Source organism: Oncorhynchus masou, chromosome 6, assembly GCF_036934945.1.
Source record: "Oncorhynchus masou masou isolate Uvic2021 chromosome 6, UVic_Omas_1.1, whole genome shotgun sequence".
Lineage (NCBI taxonomy): Eukaryota > Metazoa > Chordata > Actinopteri > Salmoniformes > Salmonidae > Oncorhynchus > Oncorhynchus masou.
In genome coordinates, this window is record NC_088217.1 from 17,639,021 (window position 1) to 17,666,913 (window position 27,893).

At 43.9% G+C, this 27,893-nt stretch overlaps 3 protein-coding genes and 1 long non-coding RNA gene across 5 annotated transcripts in view; 2 read left to right on the forward strand and 2 right to left on the reverse strand.

Annotated features, from left to right (window-relative positions):
• LOC135541434 (disks large-associated protein 4-like) overlaps window positions 1-8,045 on the forward strand; it is a 67,293-nt gene extending 59,248 nt beyond the window's left edge. The window contains exon 10 of the mRNA XM_064967686.1: window positions 3,197-8,045. Within this exon, the coding sequence (XP_064823758.1) occupies window positions 3,197-3,436 (240 nt within the window). The 3' untranslated portion in view covers window positions 3,437-8,045. The remainder of the gene's footprint in view (window positions 1-3,196) is intronic.
• Window positions 3,308-16,364, reverse strand: LOC135541437 (uncharacterized). The gene is made up of 3 exons (XR_010455966.1): window positions 15,362-16,364; window positions 6,373-6,495; window positions 3,308-3,562 (listed from the first exon to the last, which is right to left on the reverse strand). It is a non-coding gene; the product is annotated as an uncharacterized LOC135541437 (long non-coding RNA).
• Window positions 12,569-20,120, forward strand: LOC135541435 (homeobox protein TGIF1-like). Of its 2 annotated transcripts, none has more exons than XM_064967687.1 (3): window positions 12,569-12,918; window positions 14,857-15,107; window positions 16,361-20,120. In XM_064967687.1, exons 1-3 carry the CDS (start codon window positions 12,900-12,902, stop codon window positions 17,465-17,467), a joined length of 1,377 nt encoding a protein of 458 aa, XP_064823759.1. In that variant the 5' UTR covers window positions 12,569-12,899; the 3' UTR covers window positions 17,468-20,120. The 2 variants fall into 2 exon arrangements, with proteins under 2 accessions (XP_064823759.1, XP_064823760.1); XM_064967688.1 differs by having other exon boundaries at window positions 12,642-12,654.
• Window positions 20,121-22,746: 2,626 nt separating this feature from the next.
• Window positions 22,747-27,404, reverse strand: LOC135541436 (myosin regulatory light polypeptide 9-like). Its single transcript, XM_064967689.1, has 4 exons — window positions 27,298-27,404; window positions 24,652-24,853; window positions 24,104-24,265; window positions 22,747-23,849 (listed from the first exon to the last, which is right to left on the reverse strand). Exons 2-4 carry the CDS (start codon window positions 24,833-24,835, stop codon window positions 23,674-23,676), a joined length of 522 nt encoding a protein of 173 aa, XP_064823761.1. The 5' UTR covers window positions 24,836-24,853; window positions 27,298-27,404; the 3' UTR covers window positions 22,747-23,673.
• Between the last annotated feature and the right edge of the window lie 489 nt (window positions 27,405-27,893).

Consider the following 27,893-nt stretch of genomic DNA (forward strand, 5'->3'; position numbering starts at 1 on the left):
GTGGTATGGTGCAGGTGGAGGTGGTAGGAGGGGTGATTAGGTGGTATGATGCGTGTGGAGGTGGTGGGGGGGTGATCAGGTTTTATGATGCGGGTGGAGGTGGTAGGGGGGTGATTAGGAGGTATGATGCGGGTGGAGGTGGTGGGGGGTGATTAGGTGTTATGATGCGGGTGGAGGTGGTAGGAGGGGTGATTAGGTGGTACGATGCGGGTGGAGGTGGTAGGAGGGGTGATTAGGTGGTATGATGCATGTGGAGGTGGTGGGGGGGTGATTAGGTGGTATGATGCGTGTGGGGTGGTAGGTGGGTGATTAGGTGGTGTGGTGGATGTGGTAGGGGGGTGATTAGGAGGTATGATGCGGGTGGAGGTGGTAGGGGGGTGATTAGGTGGTATGATGCGGGTGGAGGTGGTAGGGGGGTGATTTGGTGGTATGATGCGTGTGGGAGTGTTAGGGTGTGATTAGGTGGTATGATGCGTGTGGGAGTGTTAGGGTGTGATTAGGTGGTATGATGCGTGTGGGAGTGTTAGGGTGTGATTAGGTGGTATGATGCGTGTGGGAGTGTTAGGGTGTGATTAGGTGGTATGATGCGTGTGGGGGTGGTGTTTAGTTGGTATGATGCATGTGGGGGTGGTAGGGGGGTGATTAGTTGGTATGTTGCGGGTGGAGGTGGTAGGGGTTGATTAGGTGGTATGATGTGGGTGGAGGTGGTAGGAGGGGTGATAAGGTGGTATGATGCATGTGGGGGTGGTAGGGGGGTGATTAGTTGGTATGTTGCAGGTGGAGGTGGTAGGAGGTGATTAGGTGGTATGATGCGGGTGGAGGTGGTAGGGGGTGATTAGGTGGTATGATGCATGTGGGGGTGGTAGGGGGTGATTAGGTGGTATGATGCGTGTGGGGGTGGTAGGGGGTGATTAGGTGGTATGATGTGGGTGGAGGTGGTAGGGGGTGATTAGGTGGTATGATGTGGGTGGAGGTGGTAGGGGGTGATTAGGTGGTATGATGCGGGTGGAGGTGGTAGGGGGTGATTAGGTGGTATGATGCATGTGGGGGTGGTGATTTGTTTGTATGATGCATATGGGGGTGGTAGGAGGTGATTAGGTGGTATGATGCGGGTGGAGGTGGTAGGGGGTGATTAGGTGGTATGATGCATGTGGAGGTGGTAGGGGGTGATTAGGTGGTATGATGCGTGTGGGGTGGTGTTTAGTTGGTATGATGCATGTGGGGGTTATAGGAGGGGTGATTAGGTGGTATGATGCATGTGGAGGTGGTAGGAGGGGTGATTAGGTGGTATGATGTATGTGGAGGTGGTAGGGGGGTGATTAGGTGGTATGATGCATGTGGAGGTGGTTGGGGGGTGTTGGGTTTGTAGATTGAGTGAAGTCGTACACTACCATTCAAAAGTTTGGGGCCACTTAGAAATATTCTTACTTTTTATAGAAAAGCACATCCCCCCCCCCCCCCCTTTAAAATAACATCAAATTGATCAGAAATACATTGTCTAGTTTGAGAATCAGATGCCTCACAAGTCATCAACTGGCAGCTTCATTAAATAGTACCCACAAAACACCAGTCTCAATGTCAACAGTGAAGAGGCGACTCCGGGATGCTGGCCTTCTAGGCAGAGTTCCTCTGTCCAGTGTCTGTGTTCTTTTCCCCATCTTACTCTTTTCTTTTTTTGGCCAGTCTGAGATATGGCTTTTTCTTTGCAACTCTTCCTAGATGGTCAGCATCCCGGATTCGCCTCTTCACTGTTGACTTTGAGACTGGTGTTTCGCAGTACTATTTAATAAAGCTGCCAGTTGAGGACTTGTGAGGCGTCTGTTTCTCAAACTAGACACTAATGTACTTGTCCTCTTGCTCAGTTGTGCACCGGGGCCTCTCACTCCTCTTTCTATTCTGGTGATAAACAGTTTGCTCTGTTCTGTGAAGGGAGTAGTACACAGCGTTGTACGAGATCTTCAGTTTCTTGGCAATTTCTCGCATGGAATAGAATTTATTTCTCAGAACAAGAATAGACTGACGAGTTTTAGAAGAAAGTTATTTGTTTCTGGCAATTTTGAGCCTGTAATCGAACCCACGAATGCTGATGCTCCAGATACTCAACTAGTCTAAAGAAGGACAGTTTTATTGCTTCTTTAATCCGGACAACAGTTTTCAGCTGTGCTAACATAATTGCAAAAGGGTTTTCTAATGATCAATTAGCCTTTTAAAATTATAAACTTGGATTAGCTAACACAACGTGCCATTAGAACACAGGAGCTATGGTTGCTGATAATGGGCATCTGCATGCCTATGTAGATATTCCATTTAAAAAATCTGCCGTTTCCAGCTACAATAGTCATTTACAACATTAACCATGTCTACACTGTATTTCTGATCAATTTGATGTTATTTTAATGGACCAGAAAAATTTGCTTTCTTTCAAAAACAAGGACATTTCTAAGTGACCCTAAACTTTTGAGTAGTAGTGGATGTTTTGGTGGATGTGTGCTTCAACTACTTTGACTTCATGCCGCTATTTCACTATGACTGCAGTGAATTAAGTGTGGTTTATCCAATGTCCGCATCATAAAATTAATTATTTGAGTACCAAACCAACCCCTAGCCCGTACCCACTAGGCACCAGGTATATTTGAGAAGAGGTTATTGTTGGTTTGGGATTCAGGGATCCAATATTAATTCAGTGTCTAGTCCAAGGAAGAGTTGCCATCAATGTCATATATTTGGCTACACAGTCCATATTATGTATATATATGTAGATTGTCCATGTCAAGCCTACTTTGTACATATTTTGTAGAAACCATAATCAAACATCACTGTCAATGATCCATGTCTACCAAATGAAACTCACTATGCTCTTTTATATAACCTCTGTATTACCTTTCATTGTTTCGTTGCTTTTCGGAAGAAAACCTTGCATCTCCAAAACTGAAGCTTTTCAGGAAACAAAAAAAAGCTATATTTACATACAAGCACAAAACTTCAGAAGTTGTTTTGAATAGTTTTTCTTGGTCCTAAAGTCATAAAATCTTCAAAGTAGGGAGTTACCCCTTTCAATTCATCAACAAAAAAAGGTTTTCTTTCAACAGCAACAACGCCTTGCATCCTCTCACTCTCCCCCCCCCACATGTCTCTTCTGTTTCCTTGTGGTTCACGGTTGACTTCGTCCATTGCGGCCCTCCACCAACACCACCAGGAGGACCAGAAAGAGCCCCCTCCTCCAGTGCCAAAGAAGCCCGTTAAGGGGAGGCCGATGCTGGGACGTGAGAAGAGCGTCGACTCCGCCTCTTCCACCTCTTCAGCGGAGAAGCACCGGACGGAGGCCCGCAGGCGACTGCTGGCCGCCAAGAGGGCGGCCTCGGTTCGGCAGAACTCAGCCACGGAGAGTGCCGACAGTATTGAGATCTACGTCCCCGAGGCCCAAACACGTCTCTGAGAGAGAGAGAGCGAGAGAGGGGGAGAGGGAGAGGGAGATAGGAGGAACTGCCTCTGAGATGGAGGGGAGGGTTGGGGTCTTCTCGCCATACACACACAGGGTAGGCTGGTCCTGGTGGCAGCAAATCTAGATTAAGTGAGAAAGAGAGGAAACAATAAAATAAAAACTATTGGGCTGTAGACTATGGGGAACTCTCGTCTCCTCTCACAAGGCTGTCATGGAAAAACCTCAACCGCAAACTTTGTTACTATTGTTAGTACTCTTGATTATTACAAAAATTATAAAAATGGTTATTGATGATGATATTATCTCCTAACGAACCTATATCAAGACTGTTTTAGATGTACCTGTATCTTGGCTGTAACAGATAAGCGGACAGAGTAAGCATTTGTGCTTTCCACCGCTCCTCCCTGACTCCCTCCCCCATGCCTTGGCCAACTCGTAGTTTGCACAACGCCACCATGTGGTTTAATGTACACACTTACTCAGAGGAGCACACACACACACACACACACACACACACACATGCTTCAGACCCTCAGCTATCTATGTCTTCCTGGTGCTTTTTTGTTTGTTTTTATTTGTTTTGTAAGAGCCCCTTGCCTGCATTCAAAGCAGTTCTAGATTCTTAAAGAGGTTTTGGAGAGCAAGGAACCGAGAACTAAGGGTGGAAATAACAAGTATCACCACTTGTATAAGTGAGATCTATTGAAAGCACAATTGATGTTTACTTAGTTCATTTTTTGTTTAAAAAAAAATATTTTTTATTTTTTATTTATTTAACATTTTAGGTACTTTTTAACTGACTCAAAACACACTCACAAGTCAATATTTTCTGGAATGTAATTTGAATATCCTACTATTCCATTGAGATTATATTGTTTTCTGCCATTTTAGTTTTAGGATGTATTCATCAGCCAATGTCCACAGTCCCATGACAATGGCCACGCTTTGTACTTTCATTTCTGTGTATTGCTCTGTGAATTTATTTCTAGGTCATATTCATGAGGCAGTTAATCAGTTTCACCTTTTGCTACAGTGTGCCCTAATGAATAATATCATGGTGTGGGTATATCAGAGCAATTGAACATAATTCAGGTTTGAGTGAAGGACCAGGACCACCATTGAGAACAATCCCACTGTGCAAAATGTGTTTAAGTCTGCATTGTTTCCTCGTTGTTTCAAGATCCTTTACCAGCGTAATGATGTTGCATCATTGTGGCTATTTCATTGAACATTTAAAAAGCCAGTAGGTTTTTAAAGTAGGTACTTCCAGCAACTCAAGCTGGGTTGCAGCAGCATCAATATCACAAGGATTGAAAGGTTAGAGGGGTTTCTTTCCCCCAACTTCTGCCCAGCGTCTCTCTCTGCAATGAACCTTTTGTTGTTTTGTCGTCACTGTATTTCAATGAGTAAATTAGTTGGCACGGATGCAGGTGCGTTTCCCACATCGGACCCTCACTCAATATACATGGAAAAACATGTGGCCCATTCCACCGTGAAATTCCAGTCACTCCAACCATGATTTGAATTGCCCTCCTATAGAGAATTTAAATGGAATTACACCCAATTTGGACTTGTAGTTAAGCATTAATTAACTTTGACTAATGGCTGCACACTGCACTCGGCAATGGGAATTTGAAATTGATACATTACACTGAATATTCGGTACTATTATAGGTATTTGCTACTGTATGGGGCGGCAGGTAGCCGAGTGGTTAAGAGCATTTGGCCAGTAACCGAATGGTCACTGGTTTCAATTCCCGAGCCGACTAGGTGAAAAAATCTGTCTGTGCCCTTTAGCAAGGCACTTAAGCCTAATTACTCCTGTAAGTCGATAAGTGTCTGCTAAATGACTAAATTCATGTAAGTGTAATATATTTTTCTACATCATGGATCTTGACCAGACACCCTCTTGAAAAGAGATGGCTAGAGAAAGGAAAGGAGACAAGGGAAGGGACTAGGAGAGGAAACCCTGTCTGACTATTGAGATGCTTCAGTGACACTATGTGAAACCAGGAAGTTGTTATTTTATCTTCCTATTGGTCATATTTTGCACTACATCTCAAATGTCCATGACACTTTTGGAGGGAACAAATTCATCCTGGAATGAAGAAGAAACGCATAGTTTTTTAAAATTTGTTCAACCATATTGCTATCTACCATTGTTGTTTTTGTTAAATATCATCCCCAAATGCCTACACTTTTTTTTAATTGAGACAAATCATTAAATCTCTATTACATTACATAAATGTAATTTGTTTGCCATCCTTTGTTTTTGAAAATGCTGTTGATGGTACAAAAAAAGAAATGCATTATCATTGTGCCTCTATGGGAAGTAAGTATAGTGATATCAAAGCTGATTCACTCTTTTAATAGGTCTGTGAAAGTGGAATGGGGGCCTCCCGAGTGGCGCAGCGGTCTAATGCACTGCATCGTAGGCATCACTGCAGACCTGGGTTCGATACCAGGCTGTGTCACAGCTGGCTGTGACTGGGAGACCCATGAGGCGGCGCACAATTGGCCCAGTGTCGCCCAGGTTAGGGGAGGGTTTGGCTGGCTTGGAATTCCATGTTCCATCGCGCTCTAGCGGCTCCTTGTGGCGGGCCGGGCGCCTGCAAGCTGACCCCAAGTCACCAGCTGGACTGTGTTTCCTCCTACAAGTTAAGCTAGCAATGTGTCAAGAAGCAGTGTGGCTTGACAGGGTCGTGTTTCGGAGGATGCATTGGCGGCTCTCAACCTTCACCTCTCCCGAGTCCATAGGGGAGTTGCAGCAATGGGACAAGACTGTACTACCAATTGGATATCTCAAAATTGAGGAGAAAAAAATTACAAATAAAAATGAAAGTGGAATGGAAAATGGTTCCAGGCAAATGATTAAAAAATTATAATCTAACAAAACATTATATCAAATATATTTATATAGCCCTTCTTACATCAGCTAATATATCAAAGTGCTGTACAGTTGAAACTGGAGCAGCAGCACGGCCAGGTGGACTGGGGACAGCAAGGAGTCATCATGCCAGGTAGTCCTGAGGAATGGTCCTAGGGCTCAGGTCCTCCGAGAGAAAGAAAGAAAGAAAGAGAGAGAGAATTAGAGAGAGCATACTTAAATTCACACGACACTGGATAAGACAGGAGAAATACTCCAGATATAACAGACTGACCCTAGCCCCCTATACATAAACTACTGCAGCATAAATATTAAAATGATCAAATATCAAATGATCATAACATATTCTCTGTTTGTGGTTGAGAGATCAAGAAAGTTTGAGTCTCACTGTAGGTATTTGATTGTCCAAAGTGGTGTAGGGTGAAGTTGCCCCTGGACGCTGATTTGGGGTAAGTTTTGCATTTCCCCCACATGGTTAAAGTTAAGATTGGAGGGGGGAAGCTGATGCTAGATCTGTACCTAGCGGAAACTTCAGCCTGGAGTCCCACAGTCAGGTTAAAAAGATCTCACTTGCCAGACTCGCAGAGTGAACTGTATACTAACAGTGAACAGCATTTTTTAACAGTTGGTCATCACAATCATGATTTCCATCATATATTTCCAACCAATAGTAGTTTTTATATCAAATTATGACTTCAAATGACTAACCTTTGTATTTGCATGAACACGTCTGCTAAATGGCATATACACTGAGTATACTAAACATTAGGACTACCTTCCTACTATTGAGTTGCAACCCCCCATCCCCTTTTGCCCTCAGAACAGTATCAAGTTGTCGGGCATGGACTCTACAATCTACAAGGTGTCAAATGGGTTCCATAGGGATGCTGGCCCATGTTGACGCCAATGCTTCCCACAGTTGTGTCAAGTTGGCTGGATGTCCTTTGGGTGGTGGACCATTTTTGATACACACAGGAAACTGTTGAGCGTGAAAAACCCAGCAGCGTGGCAGTTGTTGACACAAACCGGTGAGCTTGGCACATACTACCATACCCCGTTCAAAGGCACTAAAATCTTTTGTCTTGCCCATTCACTTTCTGAAAGGCACACATACACAATCCATGTCTCAATTGTCTCAAGGCTTAAAAATCCTTATTTAACCAGTCTCCTCCCAATCTACACTGATTTGAAGTGACATCCATAAGGGATCATAGTTTCACCTGGATTCACCTGGTCAGTCTATATCATGGAAGGAGCAGGTGTCCTAATGTTTTGTATACTCAGTGTATTTCTGTGTTACTTTCTTGGTTGTGCGAGAAAACACATGCAGTTTTCATGGCTAGGGCATACACATGGCTAGGGCATACAGTAGTGGCTAGGGCATACACATGGCTAGGGCATATAGTAGTGGCTAGGGCATATACAATGGCTAGGGCATACAGTAGTGGCTAGGGCATACACATGGCTAGGGCATACAGTAGTGGCTAGGGCATACATATGGCTAGGGCATACAGTAGTGGCTAGGGCATACACATGGCTAGGGCATACAGTAGTGGCTAGGGCATACACATGGCTAGGGCATACAGTAGTGGCTAGGGCATACACATGGCTAGGGCATACAGTAGTGGCTAGGGCATACACATGGCTAGGGCATACAGTAGTGGCTAGGGCATACACATGGCTAGGGCATACAGTAGTGGCTAGGGCATACACATGGCTAGGGCATACAGTAGTGGCTAGGGCATACACATGGCTAGGGCATACAGTAGTGGCTAGGGCATTCACATGGCTAGGGCATACAGTAGTGGCTAGGGCATACACATGGCTAGGGCATACACATGGCTAGGGCATACAGTAGTGGCTAGGGCATACAGTAGTGGCTAGGGCATACATATGGCTAGGGCATACAGTAGTGATAGGGAGGGAACTCTCCACCTACGTTTGTACTGCGTAGGTCAAAGTCAACTTTAGTAAACAGGTTGTTTGCTCCTTGTCAGGTCTTAGAACAGCCCTTAGTTGAGTTATTTATGCTATAATCCCTGGGTTCTCGTGCCTTATTGCTTTACCAGTTTACTCTGGTTCATCTGAGCATAATTTGTTTTCTTTACATTTCTTCTCCTTGTCCCCCCCACATGTGTTGTGCTGCATCAAATGGCCCGTAAATGTACACTAGCTTTCCCTGCTAATCAAATAGTGGTTCTTATGTTACAATGGCTCCGTCATTTGGAAGATGGTGCTTGCAACACCAGGGTCTCTGCATGGGCCACATACTATGTGTTCACTTGAATAAAAAGGACATTCACTTTTACTCAACCATATGTCGGGTTGCTTGTTATCTAGTTGCTCCATGTCTCTTTTAAATTTGTCATTGTATTTCTCCCTCCACCAATGCAAAGCTTGAGGCTTTGCATTGAAAAGGCCTGGCTGTATTGGCCATCATCCACTCCCTCCTGGGGAGAGATCTCTCTTGATTGCAGGCTATTGTTTGCTGTTGTGTGTTTGCCTAAGCTGCTGATGGCCCCTTTACTCTGCTTAGTAAAAGGTAGGGTGTCAATGGCTCTGGCCCTTCCCTGGTTGAGGCATCTGAATGCTCCTCCATTTGAGCATGGCTCCAATCGTTAGCGCCTCCAGGCTTTGTGTGACAGTGGTCTGTCGTTGGTGTGATCCTTTACCAACGAGGGGGTTTGTGTGACTGCGTCTATTAAATTGTTTTCTTGATTTGCTCTTGTGACCATGAAGTTAGTACTGGCTATTTGTTTTTCCATTGCTAGTCCTGGAACAGTCCTAACTATTTTCTGATGTTCTTGTAGTCCAACGACATGTACTAGGATCTGGACACAATCTGTTATAACATATAACATGCTTTTTTTAAGAATATATAGGATTCCCGCTAGATTGCAAAGAGATGATTTACATCGAATGGAGTTAAAAGAAAATAATGTAATTTCCGTACAAGATTTACCCCAGTGTTTTACCCAAAAGGCTCAGACCTTTCTGTTTCCATCTATGTTGGCCAGCACCCGTGTTTCACTGAGTTATGGCTCCAGCAGACCTGCTCTCACGTGGGGCCAAGCCAGGCCACTGGTACTTCTCAGCTGTCAGGGATCCTGAGTGGCGCAGTGGTCTAAGGCACTGCATCGCATTGCTAGAGGCGTCACTACAGACCTGGGTTCAATCCCAGGCTGTATCACTACCGGCCGTGGTCGGGAGTCCCATAGGGAGGCGCACAATGGGCCCAGTGTTGTCCAGGTTTGGCCGGGTTAGGCCATCATTGTAATTAAGAATTTGTTCTTAACTGACTTGCCTTGATAAATAAACAAAAATATATAAAAAGTTGGTGGTACTGTTCTGGCCCTCAAAAACCCTCTCACACATTGATAAAGGGCAGTTGGAAGTACTGTTCCCAGGTGGTCTCCCATTGAAGCTCTAACCAGGCCCAATAGCTTCAGACGAAAGAGATCGGTCGGCCCTATCAGCTCTATTTTGATTTGAGTCTGTGCCTGACTGGAATTTAAATAATTCAATATGCATATGGGGAGAGTGAGAGAGAGGTGTGTCAAGGACAGAAAGCTATTACAGGGTGACAGAGACAGTTCGCTGCTGCTCTAAACTGCAAAGACATGAATACGTAAATGACAGAAACTATCGGTCACTGAGAGACTAAGGAGTTCGTCTCATACATTTAACAAGGCCCTGGTCCAATACACAAACCAGAGGGCCTCACCTAGGCCTATTTCATCAAGGTCCTGACTCTCTGTGAAAGATCATATCCTATGGCACACTGTTGAAGTGTTTTAAACCATAGTGACATGCATATAGTACCCATTCATTTTGTTGTTGTATGCTATTGTTTTGGAGATATATGCCTAGCCTAAGAGCATTGAATTGCTTTATTTATTCACATACTGTCGCATTTGCTTAAAATTACAAGGCTATTTATTCACTTTCCTAGTTTCCAGGTGAAGTGGCTGTGGAATTTATAAATGGCAGTTGGAAGTACTCTAAAACCAACAACAATTTCATCATGGTCTCTTTGGTGTGGATTACACGATGTGCGTACTGTATATTGAGTTAATGTGCTCTATGAAACTGCATTTGGCCATGTTGTTTCTATGCGTTAAGTATTCACTTGATATTCCTATGCGTTATAGGCCTACCAAACAATACATTTGTAGCAAACCTGACAAGGAAGAGATGTTTTAGACTGTCTTATAATTCACAGCTCTTGTATAATTCACAGCTCTTATATTTTCAAGACTTACAAAATGTGTAATGTGTGGCCATGGTCTGGGTCCTCTTTATTTAGTGTTGCTGTTGGCCTTTCACACCCTAACTCCCTATACTTCAGCAGGGTTTTTCCTCCATTTATTTTTAGGAGCTTTCACTGCACATGTTTTGACCCAACACACCTCTGCTGTTAGTAAGTGTGAAATATTAGGGGAGGAAACAATATTTTTGGGATGTGTTCACTATGGAATTCTGACTGCAGAAAAATGTCCTGTACATTTTTTGACAATTTCGAACTTCTAGAGGACATGACTGTTGTGGTGGACACTTGCCATACTCGCTTGGAGAATACAGCCAACTAATAGCAAACTAATTTCTGTGAGAGTGAAGTCCCTTTGAACTGATTTACAGTACATTACTCTCAACGCTAGGCTTTAACAAGACTTTTGAGGGGTTGTTGGGTCACAGCATGCCGGAAAGAGTAGCCCAAGGTAAGGGTACCTGTCAACCCACTCCCCTGGTTCAAAGGCCTACAAAGTAAAAAGAAGCCCCCTCCTGAATTGTCTGTGCACTTTGGTTTGTACCCTTGGCCTACAAGGGTTGGGAGAGTAGAACAACCAACACTCTTAGCAGAAGAGATATGTAGCAATTCTTTTTTTACTATAACAAACAATAATGAAATATTTTATGAAACAAGCATATATTTTATTGACTAGGATTTGTTCAATATTGATAATGCTTTACAAGTTAGGCTGTGTATGTCAGGGTTTTGGTTTAGTATAAAGGGTTGAGATAAAATGTGAATGAGTGGTTTTGTTCATAAAATGAGATTTACTATGATTCTTGTATTTATATCTACTCTGGTAACATGAATGCATATTGTGGAATACCAAATTAAGTACAATTGGTATATGTTAAGATTTGATGATATAATTTGATGATAAAGCAATTCCATAGCCTGGTCTCTGCTCGTGCTGTGTCTTGGCTTGTCATGCAGCACAAACAGATCTGAGACCAGCTAGTAATTCCCCATGTGCTAATCAATTTATTTTATTTTTTATTTCACCTTTATTTAACTAGGCAAGTCAAATCACATTCTGTTGTGAATAAAAATGAAATCTGAATGCAGAGAACCACTCCATCTTTTACAATGCTGTAGATTTATTTATACAATTACAATGAGCTAATTTGTTAAAATATGTACTGTAAAATACTATGAAGAGAGAATATCATTCAATAAAATGCACACAATACTTTCTCAAACTGTTCACAATGGTCATTTTGTTAATCCTCTATCGGGTTGATGGTGTCAGAGATGATTTTATTATAGTGAGTAATGGGATTATTATAATCTACACTAGGCTATATAGGCTAGTCTATAATCTAATCTAGACAATCTAGAGATTGTAGTCTGTCTAGTGCAGTCATTTGGTTAGTCTTCCACACCAGTGACTATTTACATTCTTGTCACATTGTATTATCACATAATGCAAATTCCTACCTACGTGCGAGACAAAACTAAAATAATATTGCCTGACATGTAGATATTTTGCAGTGGCAACAACAAGCTTTCCGAGGCAGCCCCACGTACAGCACCTAGAGTATTTTGCTGCATATGAAAGAGGATGGGAGCAAGGTGAGAAAGCTTCGACTTTCTCCTGCAGTTGTTGGGAAGATTCTGCTGTTCTATTGACCAGCCTTTTTACTGTTTTATTACTGCATCCATTAGTGGCCGTGGCCCACTGTTGCTGTCAAGATTTTTGATCCCGTTTATGTAACAAGAAAACATGATCGTTTCGGTTACATAATATTCCGAGTACATGAGGAAACCCCCTTTGGTTTGCTGGCCACTAATATGTTGGCAAAAACAATAGTTCGTGTGTGTTCATTTCAATAATGTCGGAAACAAAGCAACATTATTCAATAAAATATTGTACTGGATTTTGAATTAAATGCTTCGTCTGTCAGTCACTCAGGAATGATGACACGGTATGTCTACTGGAAAGAAAGAGCCGTGATTGGATCGCGCAGATACAGGAGGCGGGATTATTCCATCTTCTACTGTCAGATTGGTATAGAGTTGGCTTTGCTTCTGCAGGTAAAAAGAACTGAGCGACACAAATTATGAAACATTTGTTCTAGCAAGACATCGAAACGCTATAGAACAACAGCACGCTTATGTCGCAAGAAAAAAAAGATTTGAAGCCTTGAAAAGCAAAGTAAAAGCGTGCAACACCTTTGGCGCTTGGAAACAAAATCTCGCTTTGTCAACATTTAGCCGGGGCACGCATTTTACAAGGAACTTCGACAGCTGCGTGTTTTCGAGCAAGCCATCAACAAAGAATGAAACCCCTAAAACGAGGTAGGCAGAAATTAGCCATGTTATTTTTATTTCCAGGTATTAATTGTTGCCCTGACCGTGTCTGACGGTTTGCCTGGTGTGCTCGCCCGTTGGTGTTAAATGGAATGCAGTTTTTTGTTGCGAGCAAATGCAGCGTGTGTTTGTTTGAATTTGGAGGGACAGCTAACCAGCTAGTTATCTTTGGAAGCAAGCATGGTGTCCATCTGGCGGAGCGACAGAACAGTCCTACATGCGCTATGGCGTGCGTTCAAAGGGTTCTTTGTACGTTTGCTACGTGACGATGGGAAGATGGCTAGCAAACTTAGTCAATGTTTTCTTTGCTCATTTTTCGAGCTCTAACAGGATTTTCTTATTTTCGCAATTTTTTTTGCATTTGGAAATTGATTGCTTTCAGCTAGATAATTTTGATTTCTCTGGAACAATGTTAACTGCACTAGACGAGATTGAATGGAACAGAATACCAATCACTGACGCGAACTTCATTGTTTGCTTTGTAGCCTGCTAGCCTTAACAGCTAGCTAGTTAACTAGCTAAGTTACGTTGGTTGTAATGCCCTTTTCGCCTTGAGGATTTTAGTGAATTTAGCAACTCGATTTCTACTCACGCCTTTGAAGTTTAACGCATTGAGTAATTTCAAAAATATAATATTAGCTCTAAGATAAGAACGGCCTTTGCTTTGTAGACAGTTGAGGTTTGATAGAGGAGCAACGTGTGAGATGTAAGTTAACTGACTTCAAGCTAACCTCATCAAACTAGTTAGCTCAAATTATCCCACGTTTTATGACCCACCTGGAGTGCATTCATTAGCTACTAGCTGAAATACAGGTCATTACCAGCTGTGTAACGGGATCGCTAGTAACTTTAATTGCTACTTTCAAGCTGTTCAATGGACAAAATATTGACAGAACTAAAACCACTGAAAATCCAGTGTTTTAGACACTATAAAAATAACTAGTTTACCAATTTAAGTCGTTGGCATATTTAGTTTGCTATAATCAATTATCTGTTTTGCCCTTTCATGCACGTAACACTTTTAAAAAGATTATAGCCGCATAGAAACAAGTGAGGAGTGTCTCCAGGACTCTGAATTTCCCTGGCAAGAGGTGAAAATGGTCCCTTGCACGGTCTATAGCTCGCCCGCCGCTGGAGATGGTGATATGCACACAATCTCCTTTGTAAGGACAGGCTGCCCCCCGGGGGTCAGATTTCAACCGGAGAAAGACATTTACTGCGCCCTGTGAGAAAGCATGCTCCATTTTGAGTTGCCCCCGGGGTTCTGAATGTGTTTTAGTTCAATTAATGGCACATCACTTTAATAGTAAGTTGTCATTGATGAATGCTTTTAGTTGTGCTTACCTGACTGCTTTACCCATACTAGGTCTCTAACTCTAGGCGGCATTCTGTCTTCTCCATACAGTTCACAACCATTCACTTCGACCCACGACAGCCCCGCGTGAACCAAAATCGTCTGGATTGTAAACGTTTAGAAATGTAATTCATCGCCTGCGGTAAGGCGTTTGAAACATATGGCCCTTATTGTACATCAGCGAAAGAATCCAAATAAAAAATATGCACTTATTGTAGCAGTTTTGGACAGATGCATACAGCTGTGGGCGCCTCCATCTGACAACACTACACTTCAGTTAAGCTTACACACATGTGTTCAGAGCATACTAGATGGCTAATTGGCACAGGTCACCCCCTGTTTTCTGTAAACAAGCGTCTCAATTTAACCCTTCACCAAACCTATTTCTTTATAGGTTGGTGGATGTACAATAACAAACAGGCCTACAGAAGAAGTAGATGCGTAACATGGTAATCTGATTTGGAGGGAACACAATACATTCCATAACAAATGAGTGAATGTCCAACCCTGTGAACAGTGTCCACCATACAAACACTAGCTCGGCCAAACTGACCCCTCCCCTCCCCCCTTAGCTCTGGAAGAGGAGCAGATACGGGAGCTGTCGTCAGCCATGTCTGACAGCGACCCCTTTGAGGATGACGGCTTTCCCCTTGACCTGTCAGGGGGCGGCGTGGCCTCTGGTAAGCGGCGTCGCCGCGGCAACCTGCCCAAGGAGGCGGTGATTGTGCTGCGGACCTGGCTGTATGAGCACCGCTACAACGCCTACCCTTCAGAGCAGGAGAAACTCAGCCTGTCAGATCAGACCAGCCTCTCCGTGCTACAGGTGAGTGGACCGGCCTAACATTGTTAAAGCAAAATGAATGAAGGAAAGCCTGCACATGGTAAAATGTCCCAAGTGCCTGTAAGGTTATACTATGTGATTTACTATTAATCATTGTGGCCTTCATAGTTCTGATTATGCTGTGGGGTAGATCTCACACTGACCCGAACAAGGCTAGATAGATTTAAACTCGCACTATTTGAACTGTTACAAATGTTTTAGACATTTTAGGTTCGGTTTCATCATGCTCCCCTTACAAGTGTAGTGTTGAAATGAATGATTTACAATGTCCTCCAGTTGAATGGTTCCAGATATGCTGATTAGCTCCTGATGCAGTGTAAACAGTTGATCACAGCAGACACTTGGGGCAAGATGAAGCCATGACCACCTACTCGCCCTGTCGAAGATAGAGAACACAATATCTGATAAACAACTATTGGCCTTGTGTGCGGGGCGATAAATACCGCAGCACCTATAGGCCTACTTCAGGCTGTTGCTAAGTATTCTATAAACAGCGATCCATCCCATGGTATTTACTTCGTACTTATCATCGTACTTCAGCCCTTGGGTGTTTCACAAGTGTAGCAAATATCCCATGACTGATGTACTACTGTACAGATGAATTTGCCACCGTTACAGCAGCCCTTGTAGGCCAACCATGTGATGTTTCCTCTTCCCTCCAATAGACACACTCTCACAACCCAGGAGTTGGTGACATGAGCAGACAGAGCAAGAGGCTAGAGCAGACAGCCGGACCAGTTTTAACTCTTTATTATATGAGTCAGTTGAGCTAATTATTAGGGTCTTCTAGTTGACTTGAAGCCAGCAGACAACCGGGTTGCAATGTTGTGCCCATGGCTGGCTGTGCACTTCTCTTTGGCTAATTTTTCACCCGAGACTTCTTTAATGCCAACAGTCTGAGGCCCCTCATCTCACTGTGTGTGGGGGAGGTGTTTCCCACTAGAGGGCGGTAACCAGGCCTAAAGGTGAGGGAGACTAAGAACATGTGGGCGGAAGTCTATTCCCAAACAACTGGCCTCGGCCCAGTTTTAACACTTTATACTAGTCAGTTGAGCTAATTATTATGGTCTTCTAGTTGACTTGGCACACACACCAAAAAAAAAACTTTCTAAGTGACTTGAGATTTATATCTGTAGTTTGGCTCTTGACAGAAGCCTAGTTGGGCCCTTGAGATGCACCCAGTTTGTTTTCTCAGTCATGCAGGCATTGTTAAAGGAACTTCCTCCACTTTCCAGATATGCAACTGGTTCATCAACGCCCGTCGCCGCCTCCTCCCTGACCTACTCCGCAAGGACGGCAAAGACCCCACCCATTTCACCATCTCCAGGCGGGCAGGAAAAGGTGAGGGTCGCTCATCCACTGGTGGTGGAGGTAGCTCCCCTGAAAGCCCCACCTCCTCGGTCCCCTCACCAGCCCTGCCCCCACTCCGGCCATCAGTCATCCGGCCAGCCCCCACGCTGGACCTCAGCCTCCTGGGCAACACAGCCACGGCCATTCTGACGGGAGCTGGCTACCCAGGCCAAGAGGGCTGCTGCGTCCAGGCCCTGATGCAGCTGGACATGCACGTTCTCCTGAGGGAGGTCGAGGGGAAGGGCTCTACGGTTATTAGCGCCAGTCCCACTGGCGTGCTATTCAACACGCCACCCCCCACCCCTCCGGAGCTGTGCCCCGGCCAGGACTTCAGTGACCTGAGGCTGCTGGTGGACGCAGCTCTTCAGAGGGCCGCTGAGCATGAGAGTCAGACCAAGGCCACTACAGAGGCCACGGTCTGCAGCAGTGCTATGGGTCTGACTTTTCCACCAGAGCCGAGCCAAGCTACGCTGAACTCGCCCAGAGAGCAGAGTCCCACGGAAAAGGCTGTGGTGTCCGCAGTTTCAGTCCCAAGCCCCGGCACGGTCTCTTCAGCACCTAAACTCACCCCAGCCTTCTCCTTCATTCCTGCGCCAAGTCTGCCTCCTCGCCAGGCCCAAATTCCAGTCCTAGTGCCAGTTTCAACCCCTGTCCCAACCTTCATCCCAGCACCAATCATACCCCCTGTGTCAGCCCTAAGCCCCGTTCAAACCTTCACCCCTTCACTAACTTTATCCCCTGTCCCAATCTCATCCCCAACTTTAGCCCGAGTCCAAGCACCTCCGCCAGCCCTCACCCCATTCCTAGGCCTTTCTTCCTCCATCCCCAGCAGCAGCAGCAGTGTCCAGAGGGCCCAGTCGGTGGCCAGTGTGTGGAGCATGGTCCACAGCGATGTTCCAGTTCGACAGCCTGGTCCCGTGGCACAGACTCCCATAGCCACAGTGTGGGGGGCGCAGCACACCCTGCATGCTGTCAGCGAGACAGTCAACTAGAGCCACGGCCCACACCCTGGTCTGTATATGGGGGTGCACCAGGCTGTGTATCTGAGAACATATTCCTTTCATCAACCCACTGATCCTGTATCTCTGCTCTGCAGTTTGAATATGACAAGTCTGTCATATACATCAGACACGGGGATGGAAATACAAGTGTTTTAAAGACTATGCTTTTTTTAAAGCATTTTTTTAATCAGGACTTTAACAAAATATTTTATCCAATAGAGCCTGTTGCTGGGCAGAAGCTGTCAACTTGTCAACATTCCAGAATATAGGTTAAATGTGACGTCAACATAAGAACGACAACAAAAAGTTCTATTATGTAGTTTTGAACTTTTACGATCTCAACCATTTCCAAACGAGGACATTTCCTTCCCCTGTTAAACATTTTTTTTAATGTCTTGAAACCAGCACCAGCAGATCTAGCCTCATCAGTAGCAGTACCGGACTTGGTTGAATGTATAAAGCGGGACTCGATGACTTTAAACCCTGGCTGTCTAGCCTGTCAATCATTCCCACCAAGGCTAAACAAGGGCGGACTTGGGGCGGAGACAACCGTGTTTGTTTCAAGCGCAAGTGTCGTGCTCCTCCAGTACAGTTTATGCACTTTAGATTTTCATTTTTTTAGTCCGGCCTTCACAATCTCAAGCATTCCGACGCCCCCTTCCCCCTCCTCACAATGCCGGAAGACAGGCGGAAGGGAAATTGATTGTACTGCAGTGTGCCTGACTGCACAGCTCCAATGTCCTTCTCTCCTTGCCTTAAAGCGACTAAACATCTACATTGAAGACACACACCCAAAATCATCAGTCGCAAAGTATATGAACACTACCATTTTGTTTTACTTTAAAATATTCATTTTAACCCATTTCCAAAATAGTATCTCAGCAGGTAAGCAGTATTTGTGTGTATATATGAAAAGAGGGATGTTTTTTTTTGTATTGCTCTCTGTTATCTTTATGTATTGTGTATGATTTTCTGGGATGTTTTTAGTGTGGATGTGAAGGAGGTGACTTCCCTGTGTGTGTGTGTGTGAACATAAGGTCATGTAACAGAACTCAATTTCTGCGGTTGACGCTGAAGGCTTAGTCAGGTGACGCCGTCAGGCTAGTGCCCTACTATGCCATAGTTGATGAAGACTGTTACAAACATTTTCAAGCTTTGGGTCATCCTGTTTGGAGAGGGTTTGACCCAAGCAGCAAATCATTGGAGCCTTAAGATCTGGTCCTTGTATTTCAAACCAAAATGTCTTCATTGAAATACTCTTAGTTGTTCCCTCAGATGACAAAGGCTGGTCAGTGTTGTATTGAAGTCATTGATCAATGTTGAGGTTATTGAGAAGCAAACTGTCTGGAAAATTTGACTCTCCTTTCCTCTCTGTATTTTCTCTCTGTTAGTGGACTATATCCTCTCCTCAGTGTTACTCATTCTTATACAGTTGTAGTTTCCATGAAACAGTCTTAGTTTATATACCACATTTTATGGCTAAATCCTAACTTTTGACACAGCACAAACATTAGTGAGACCCTACGTCAAAACACTGTGCTGCGGCAAAGTCTTATATTCTGTCAGTTCAAACAGGTCCAACTTAGACTTCTCTATTCTTTTCAACTCTTAAGCTTTGAAAAGAACATTGTCACAATTCCAGAAAATGTTTGATCTTCCAGCTAGAAAGAAGCATAAGAGCTGATATGGAATTGTATTATTAGCCTGGGTTTGTGACGCGCACTGATCCCATTCTCTCCGTCATGTCTCCCAGATATGTAGGCTACCCCTGGATTTCTTTCATACGGCTGGATGTCGGCATTGTTTCCTGATTTGTTGTTGGGAAAGGTAGATCGTACAGGTACTCCACTAACGGAGATGTGCTGAAGAGTTTTAAGGCTCACACACGCTGCACCCAATGTGGATCTAGCATTCTGCCTGTCATTCAGCACGCTGTCTTTTGGGGACCTGCTGTATATTGACTGCCAAAATGTTAATGTGTTTCTGTGTAAAATCGGTGCGCACTCTGTTGGCAAATTATGTTCACAGGTGCTAAGTATTCTCGGCCAGCAAACACTTTTGGTGCGTCTGAGCCCTTAACTCCTCCTTAAACCAGTTTGGGGGGAAGGAAGGGTTCCTGGTCATAGTGATTTGTAAGAAATAATGGTGTGAATAGATATACAGTACAATTAAGCGGGTACGTGGTTTATTCATTACTACATGCCACTGACTACATGTTACTTGTTGCGATACTGGAAACAACCTGGATACTGGACATTATTTAGAAAGATAGATAGATAGATAGATATATATATCAGGTTTTGGATGCAGAATGAAACTTGGGTCGTAGATGCCAATGTGAAAATGCATGTAAATTCATCAATGTCAGGTGTTTTTCTTTTGGCATGAATTGTAGCTGAAATGACAATGTGTAGCTTCTCAATATGATCAATTGCATCCTAAAAATGTTTTTCCATTTCACTGTATGAATCATGGCTGATGTATTGAAAGTATAACTGGCTATCGTGCCTTAAACATGGGATTGAGGGATATACCCCTTCTACATAGAAACTTTTGAATAGTCTGTGCAATATATGCCTTAAACTTTAAATGTGTTTTGTACAAGCATTTCAGAGAATAAAAGTTTTTCTTTTTCATATGCTGATCCATGTGCTTTGTTTCTTTCTATATAAAATTTGAACTGTAGTGTCACATTACCATGTCCTTTTGTCTTGAAGCACTAAGATTAATGACACAGAATTTACATGCGCAAGATATTGTACCATGGATGCCCTCCCCCAGTTCTATCCAAGACAACCATTTTCATCTAAGTTGAGTCCAAAGGTCTACTGAACCTTTTTCGATGGTCACCTTCCTGCCACCCAGGACCTCTATGGGTGGTGTCAGAGGAACTCCCTAAGTCAGACTGTTCTCTGCTACTGTATGGCAAGCTGTACCGGAGCACCATGTCTGGGACCAAAAGGCTCCTGAACAGCTTCTTCCCAAGCCATGAGACTTGGAACAGTTAATCTGGATCCTGAGTGGAGCAGTGGTCTAAGGCACTGCATCTCAATGCTAAAAGTGTCACTACAGACACTGGTTCGAATCCGGGCTGTATCACAACTGACCGTGATTGGGAGTCACAGGGCGGTGCACAATTGGCCCAGCGTCTGGGTTTGGCCGGAGTAGGCCGTCATTGTAAATAAGAATTTGTTCTTAATGGACTTGAATAGTTAAATAAAAAAATTATCAAATGACTACCTGCACTATTTGCATACACCCCCCCCCTTGCACTTACCCTAGCACAGGCTTGACGTACACTCACTGGACTCTAACCACACAATACCTGGATAAACACAAAAAAACAAATCATTTCTATTGATGCCAAACAGTGCATTTGGTCAGTATTCAGACCCCTTCACTTTTTCCATATGTTACAGCCTTGTTTAAAAAATGAATTCGATTGAGGAGAAAATCTACACACTACTCTCCATAAAGCATAAACTTTTAAATGTTTGCTAATGTATATATTAAAAAAATACAATTCACGTTTACATAAGTAATCAGACCCTTTACTCAGTACTTGGAAGCAGCGTTTTACAGCCTTGAGTCTACTTGGGTGTAGCTAGGGTCGTTGTCCAGTTAGAAGGTGAACCTTTGCACCAGTCTCAGGTCCTGAGCTCTGGAGCAGGTTTTCATCAAGGATCTCTCGGTACTTTCCTCCGTTCATATTTCCCAAGATTCTGACTTGTCTCCCAGTCAAGTGGGAGACTGCTGAAAAACATCCCCACAGCATGATGCTTCACCGTAGGGATGGTAATGGCCAGGTGATGAGCGGTGCTGGTTTCCTTCAGACGTGATGCTTGGCATTTAGGCCATCTTGGTTTCATCACTCCAGAGATTCTTGTTTCTCATGGTCAGAGTCCTTTAGATGCCTTTAGGAAAACTCCAAGCGGGCTGCCATGTGCCTTTTACTAAATAGTAAAGGCCTGATTGAAGTGCTGCAGAGATGGGAGAACCTTCCAGAAGGACAACCATCTCCACAGAGGAACTCTGGAGCTCTGTTGGAGTGACCATCGGGTTCGTGGTCACCTCTCTGACCAAGGCTCTTCACCGATTACTGTTTGGACAGGTGGCCAGCTCTCGGAAGAGTCTTGGTGGTTCCAAACTTAAATTTAAGAATGGAGACCACTGTGTTCTTGGGGACCTTCAATGCTGCAGAAATAATTTGGTACCCTTCCCCCGATCTGTGCCTTGACACAATCTTGTCTCGGAGCTTTACGGACAATTCCTTCTCATGGCTTGGTTTTTGCTCTGAAATGCACTGTCAACTGTGGGACCTCATGTCCAATCAATTTAATTTACCACAGACAGACTCCGAGTTGTAGAAACATCAAGGATGATCAATGGAAACAGGATGCACCTGTGGTCATTTTCGAGTGTCATAGCAAAGGGGCTGAATAGTTACGTAAACAAGGTATTTTTATTATTTACATTAGAAAAATATCAACCTTTTTTTCTTTGTCATTACAGGCTATTTTGTGTAGATTGCTGAGGATTTTTCATTTAATTCATTTCGAATAAGGCTAATGTAACAAAATGTGAAAAGTCCAGGGGTCTGAATACTTCCGAATGCATTGTACATTCATATTCCTTCACATGCTGCTGCTACTCCAGGTTTATATATGCAGTCACTACCCCTACCTACATATTACCTCAACTAACCCGTACCCCTGCACATTGACTTGGTTCCAGTGCCCCTTGTATAAAGCCTCGTTATTTAGTTGATCTTTTTATCCTTTATATTTAGCTTTTTCTGTTGATGCATGAGGTGAAACAATATTAATGACCTTTAAAGTTGATCTGCATTAGGAGAAATGTCGCCACTGGCCGCCCCAGGCGCATTTTTGTTTTTGCATCGCCATAAAACAAATCTGTACATAACACTGTTCTCTCACGTGCAATGATGTCCGGGGGGGGGGATGGTGTTCACTGTTTGAAGTAACATATTGTAATATCGCAAACGGGGTGGCAGTTTCTCTGCTACTGATTTCAGCCAAGACTCGGTGACTCTTGAAATACTGCGTAGTCTACATCTGGTGCTCGTGCTTTAACCTGGATCACTTCATTTGATCATACATTTTTATGTCACATGCTTCTTAAATGATTGGCTAACAGACTAACAGTGAAATGCTTTCTCGCGGGTCCTTTTCCAACAATGCAGAGTTAAAGACATACAGTAAATATTAAGTATTCTTCTCAAAGTGGTGTGAAGTGTCACAACTGCAATGTAAGAATATCAATCAGTTTATATTTTATTTTCTCTGATAGAATATTAAAAAGGTATTGAATGCTGCACTGAATGCAGCAGGACATTGAAATTACTCATCTGAAATAAGGGACACAGTGGAATGTCACTTCAGGGTACTTCGTTAGTCCTAGACAGGCATGATCATTTTCCTGAAACAATAATTCAACCCAAACATGATTATACCCGAACACAACCAAGCCCAACCTCTTCCTTCTGTTCTCTCTTATGAAAGAGCAACGAGTAAACAATTTCAAAAGGCTGACTTTCTTCACGACATCATCCCTCGCTGTCTTGTACAGGTCTGACCCTTCATGTTGAGTGTTTTATCTTGAATGAGGTTGTGGTGCATCAATGCAGGCAGAGTTAGAATAGACCTGACCAGATGACAAGGAGATATGACTAGCACTGGGAAACATGTCCAACGAAAGAAGGGTGGAATGATAAGCATTTAAGCAATGAAGGTAACATACAACCTGTCAAAAACATTACATTAATAGAATAGAAGAGAGTCCATTACAATGTGGTTTTCCAACACAGCTCCTTGATAGAAGGTGCAGTTCTTTACAGAGGTGGTGCTGGTGTGAGGCAAGAAGAGGTACTTGGCTGGTATGTAGTGCGGAATGCTTTTTAGGGGGAGTGGGGCACACATACAAAGGCGTTCAGTGCATCTCAAGAGTCTAATGTTGCTTCCTTTCAACTTGTCACCTTTCCTGGAATGGATTAGAGTAAAGCAATATTCAGATCACTGGGAATCTCAGAAAGGATACAGAGAGGAAGCCACTACAGACTTATTGAGATGCACTTAGCTGAGATACACTCCAATGGATAATCACCATTGACTATAAAACAGAAGTCAATTCCATCTAAAAAGCACTGTGTGTGCGGGCCGCAAAGCAGTTGTCTCTCCCTACATGTCGTCCTTGTCCTTAGCTCCGTGTTTGAGGATGCGGGTGAACTCGGCGTAGTTGAAGTTGCCCTTCGTGTCGATAGGCGCCTCACGGAACAGCTCGTCCACTTCCTCATCAGTGAAGCGGTCGCCCATTGTGGTCAGTAACTCTCGCAGGTGGTCCTCGTGGAGCACTCCTACAAACGGGAGAGTGAGGCGGGTCATCATTTGGCTCTTTCCTTGATTCTTCTCATCCTCTCTCCTTCTCTAAACATTGGAGAAGAAGGTTCGAGTGGGGGGACCTTGAACCTTCCCAATACGGTCGAGAAGGTGGTAAGAAGAGAGGCTGAGAAGAATCGAGGATAAGGATTTCCTTTTAAGTGTTTGACATTACTGTGAAGGTGGATGCTAGTGGTTGACATTGAAGAGCGTTTGTGCTCGTGTGTCTCACCAGAGCCCTCCTCGTCGAAGCAGGCGAAGGCGTTGCGGATAACGTCCTCGGGGTCGGTGCCGTTGAGGCGCTCTCCGAACATGGTGAGAAACATGGTGAAGTTGATGGGCCCCGGTGCCTCCGCCATCATCCCCTCCAGGTACTCATCTGACGGGTTCTTACCTGGGGACCACAACAGAACACTCACACCATAGTCAACATTAAGTGGTAAAATCTGATTCTGTTCTAAGGTAGACATTGAGGAAATCTAAATATTATGGTTCAATCCCCATTGGGACATACTTTCCATGTCCGTTGAACCAATGTTAAATTGACTTATGTGCCCGGTTGGACGTTATTACCGGTCTGCATGCTTATTGTTAGCGCTCTCTGACAGTACTGGTATTTCACTGGGAAATGTTCTGTTGCTATACATCTCTAAGGTTGGTTTTGGGAAGGATGTTTCAGTCTAGAATTGAGGAGTATACGCTCGTTAGGTTTTGTATATAGAATATAGTCAACCCACTAACAACAGGTTCCTATGCGTTCCCCTTTGGCCTATGTCTTACCCAGTGAGGCCAGCATGTCATGAAGATCCTCCTTGTCGATGAAGCCGTCTCGGTTCTGGTCGATCATGTTGAAGGCCTCCTTGAACTCCTGGATCTGAGACTGGTCGAACATGGCGAACACGTTGGACGTGGCCCTCTGGGGCCGCTTTTTGGTGGTCTTCCCCTTTGCACGTTTGCTCGACATGATGGTGGTTGGATGGGCCTAAGGCGTGCAAAATAGGATATAGATGGTTACGGTTGGATGAAAGATACGACTCCTCAAAGTGGGCTGTTGTATTGGGGAAGAGGATGGTTCTCATCTCTCCCACAGGAAATGTCTCCCCCAAAAATGATTGAATAAAGAAAAATGCTCTTAATTTATCATGGCACAAGAGTATAAATGCAAAAGCCTGACAGTGATGATTTAGTTAGGCCTACATGTCAACCTCATCAGCGTGATTGCGATATGCGCTGAATAGGATCATACATGAGCAACATTTTTACATAAATTGTCTAGGTAAGGCTAGGGACTTTACTTGGTGCCAGAAAATTGGTTATTACTTAGTCTCATTTATTACATTTTCAGTCTCTGCATTGGTGCCAGATGCCATCGACCTCCAAATTACACTTTCTCTCTGCACCAAAGATTCTGGTTGTGCCACTGCTAACTGTCATCTGCAGTGAGCAGTGTGAAGAGGTCACAAGATAGCCACCTGGTATCCTGGAGAACAGGCCAAACTTAGACCCGTCACTCAGTGTGCGTCATTGACAATGTGTGCACAGGCGGGGATAGTGCTGCTGGGTGGTGGCACATCAGAATACAGACTGAGCGAGAGCCAATACCATACAGGAAGTAACATGTCATTAAGGTTGAGTCATTTAGAGGTATAATGAGTTCATTGACTGCCAGACTATGACATAATGCATTGAGAGCCACTGAAGCATGTTATTCATATCAATGATTCGCTTAGACTCAGGGACGCTCTCCACACAAAATCTCTTCCTCATGTTGGATGACTGACAGATAAACAAAATATACTCTCTCTCTCTACTGGCATGTGGTACAGGAGATAAAATCACTGGTAACCAAGATATAAAGCAGGCTACCATAACATCATTTAGCAAGCCTTATTTGAGCATAGATGGGAACGACGTGTGTTTGCATGAGTGTGATAGAGGTAGATCACAAAATCATGGCAGTTTTCAACAGGCACAAAATTAGAGATTGTTTTTAAATGTCAAAACGTTCTCATTTTTATTTACCTTTATTATTCATTGGGGCAATGTCAGTTGGTACCAACATATTTTCTACCATTTCATCCCTACTGAACAAGACCCAGTTGTCAAGTGACATAACCCAGTCAAATGTTAGGCAAACGACAGGTCTCTCTCACTCAGAGTGTCTCAGCTTGCTATTGGAGGTAACAGAGATGTAAGGGAGTTGTGACTGGCAAACTGCTTGCTCATTGTCCAGCTTCATTTCAAAGAATGAAGGAATTTTAAGATTTGGGCCTGAGGGCAAAAGTTTCTTCTCAGAAGTTCTCAGTCCTTCTCTTTTCCATGCGTTTATAACATATCACCATGACTCGGGGGCTGTTCAAAAGTGAGAATGTTAGAAGTGAATTTCTCAGGGTTGAGTTACCTGATTTCCTGTAACATTTCACATTCTTGTAGAGGGATGACTAGATCCCTATGTCATTGTAAGCACATCATGCACAACCATTTAAAACGGATCAATTAGTCTTGTCCAAACCCTCATCTCATTCTAACTAACTAGATCTTTAGTCTGAAGCCACCTTGGAAATGCGTTTCCCAACTTCACTCTAGAATTAATTTCTAGGCCATTATTACTTCACTGCTTCTGCAACCAATTGAATTCCTCAGGTTTCTCGACTGGCTGACTCACCGATTTGGTTTAGAAAACATTTCAAGATCATCATTGGTTTGTTATTCTCTGGGATGTACTGTGTGTTTATCAGTGTACCAACCACACCTCATCTCTGCGGTCAGGGCTCCACTGACCAGACACACACACAAACAGTTATGTCAATCACTGTCTTGACCTAACCACCTAACCTCTCATCACGGACACCACGACTACTTCTGAGGGGTCAGCACTGGGGATGTTCCTAAATGCGACATACTTCAACAGACCAAACCAACCTCTCGGTGTCTAAAAACAGGTAAACATAAGGCTCTAGATTAGAAGTGAGGCAGTTCCATTGCATTTTTTCATTGTTCCTCTCTAATCATGGACTGATTTAGACCTGGGACACCAGGTGTGTGCAATTAATTATTAGCTAGGACAGAAAACCAGCAGGCTTCTGACCTCTTCCAGTAGGAGTTGAAGAGTTGAATACCCTTGCTCTAGTGTTTAGAAAGCTCTATATGGGGCACAGAGTGGTGACAACTGGTCAAATCTTAATTCCACAACACCGTGATGAGTAGCTACACCAGATGACCCTCGACCTGTGACTGGTCGCTTTAGGCATACAAGAAGAACTCAGAAACCCTATCCAGCCCTCACCTTTAACTCAGCTTTTACAAATGTTGACAGTTTCCCATACAATTCTAACTAATGCTTTAAAAGTGCCACATCAAATACAAACATAAAATCCCTCTAAGATAAACAACATTAAGGAAAATGTTTTTAAAAATCCATCTCACCTTGGCTTCAGGTGAATTGTAGTTGTTTTGGGGAGTTCTCTGAGGCCTTCTGTCTGGGTCTCAGTGCTTAGTTGGAAGGGAAGCAGGCAGTCCCACTGAAAAGTTTGTTTAAAGAAAGTCTTCAACCGGCCCATCCCACTCCTCCATTGGCCAATCGCCTTGCCCGGCTGTCCCAAACAGAGCCAGCCCTGCTCAGGCATTTACCCATACAAGGGAAAAGAATGTGCAGGCCTGCAGCTCGCCACTGCCACAGCGGAGCCAGGGTTGTTTGGCAATGGGAATATGGCTGAAATGACAGGAACTCTGATAAGCTGCCTTATTTAGAGAAAATGCTAAAGGGCCGCTGTGCGGACGAGCTGTCTATGGTTTGTGGTTTTACATCTGGGAGGGAGAAGATGATAGGAGCCGTGTTCTGAAGCTCCCAGTTGTTTGAAAAGCTGCCTGGGGGACTCCTTAATAAGGCAGTTTGTCTGGCCAAGCTACTGTCTGGATCTCTAGGGAACACCTTTTTATCATGTCATTGCTGTACAGTAGCATAAGTTCTTCTGTGGTACTGTCCTCTGCCATATTGAGAACAACTGTTATTCTGTTCCAAT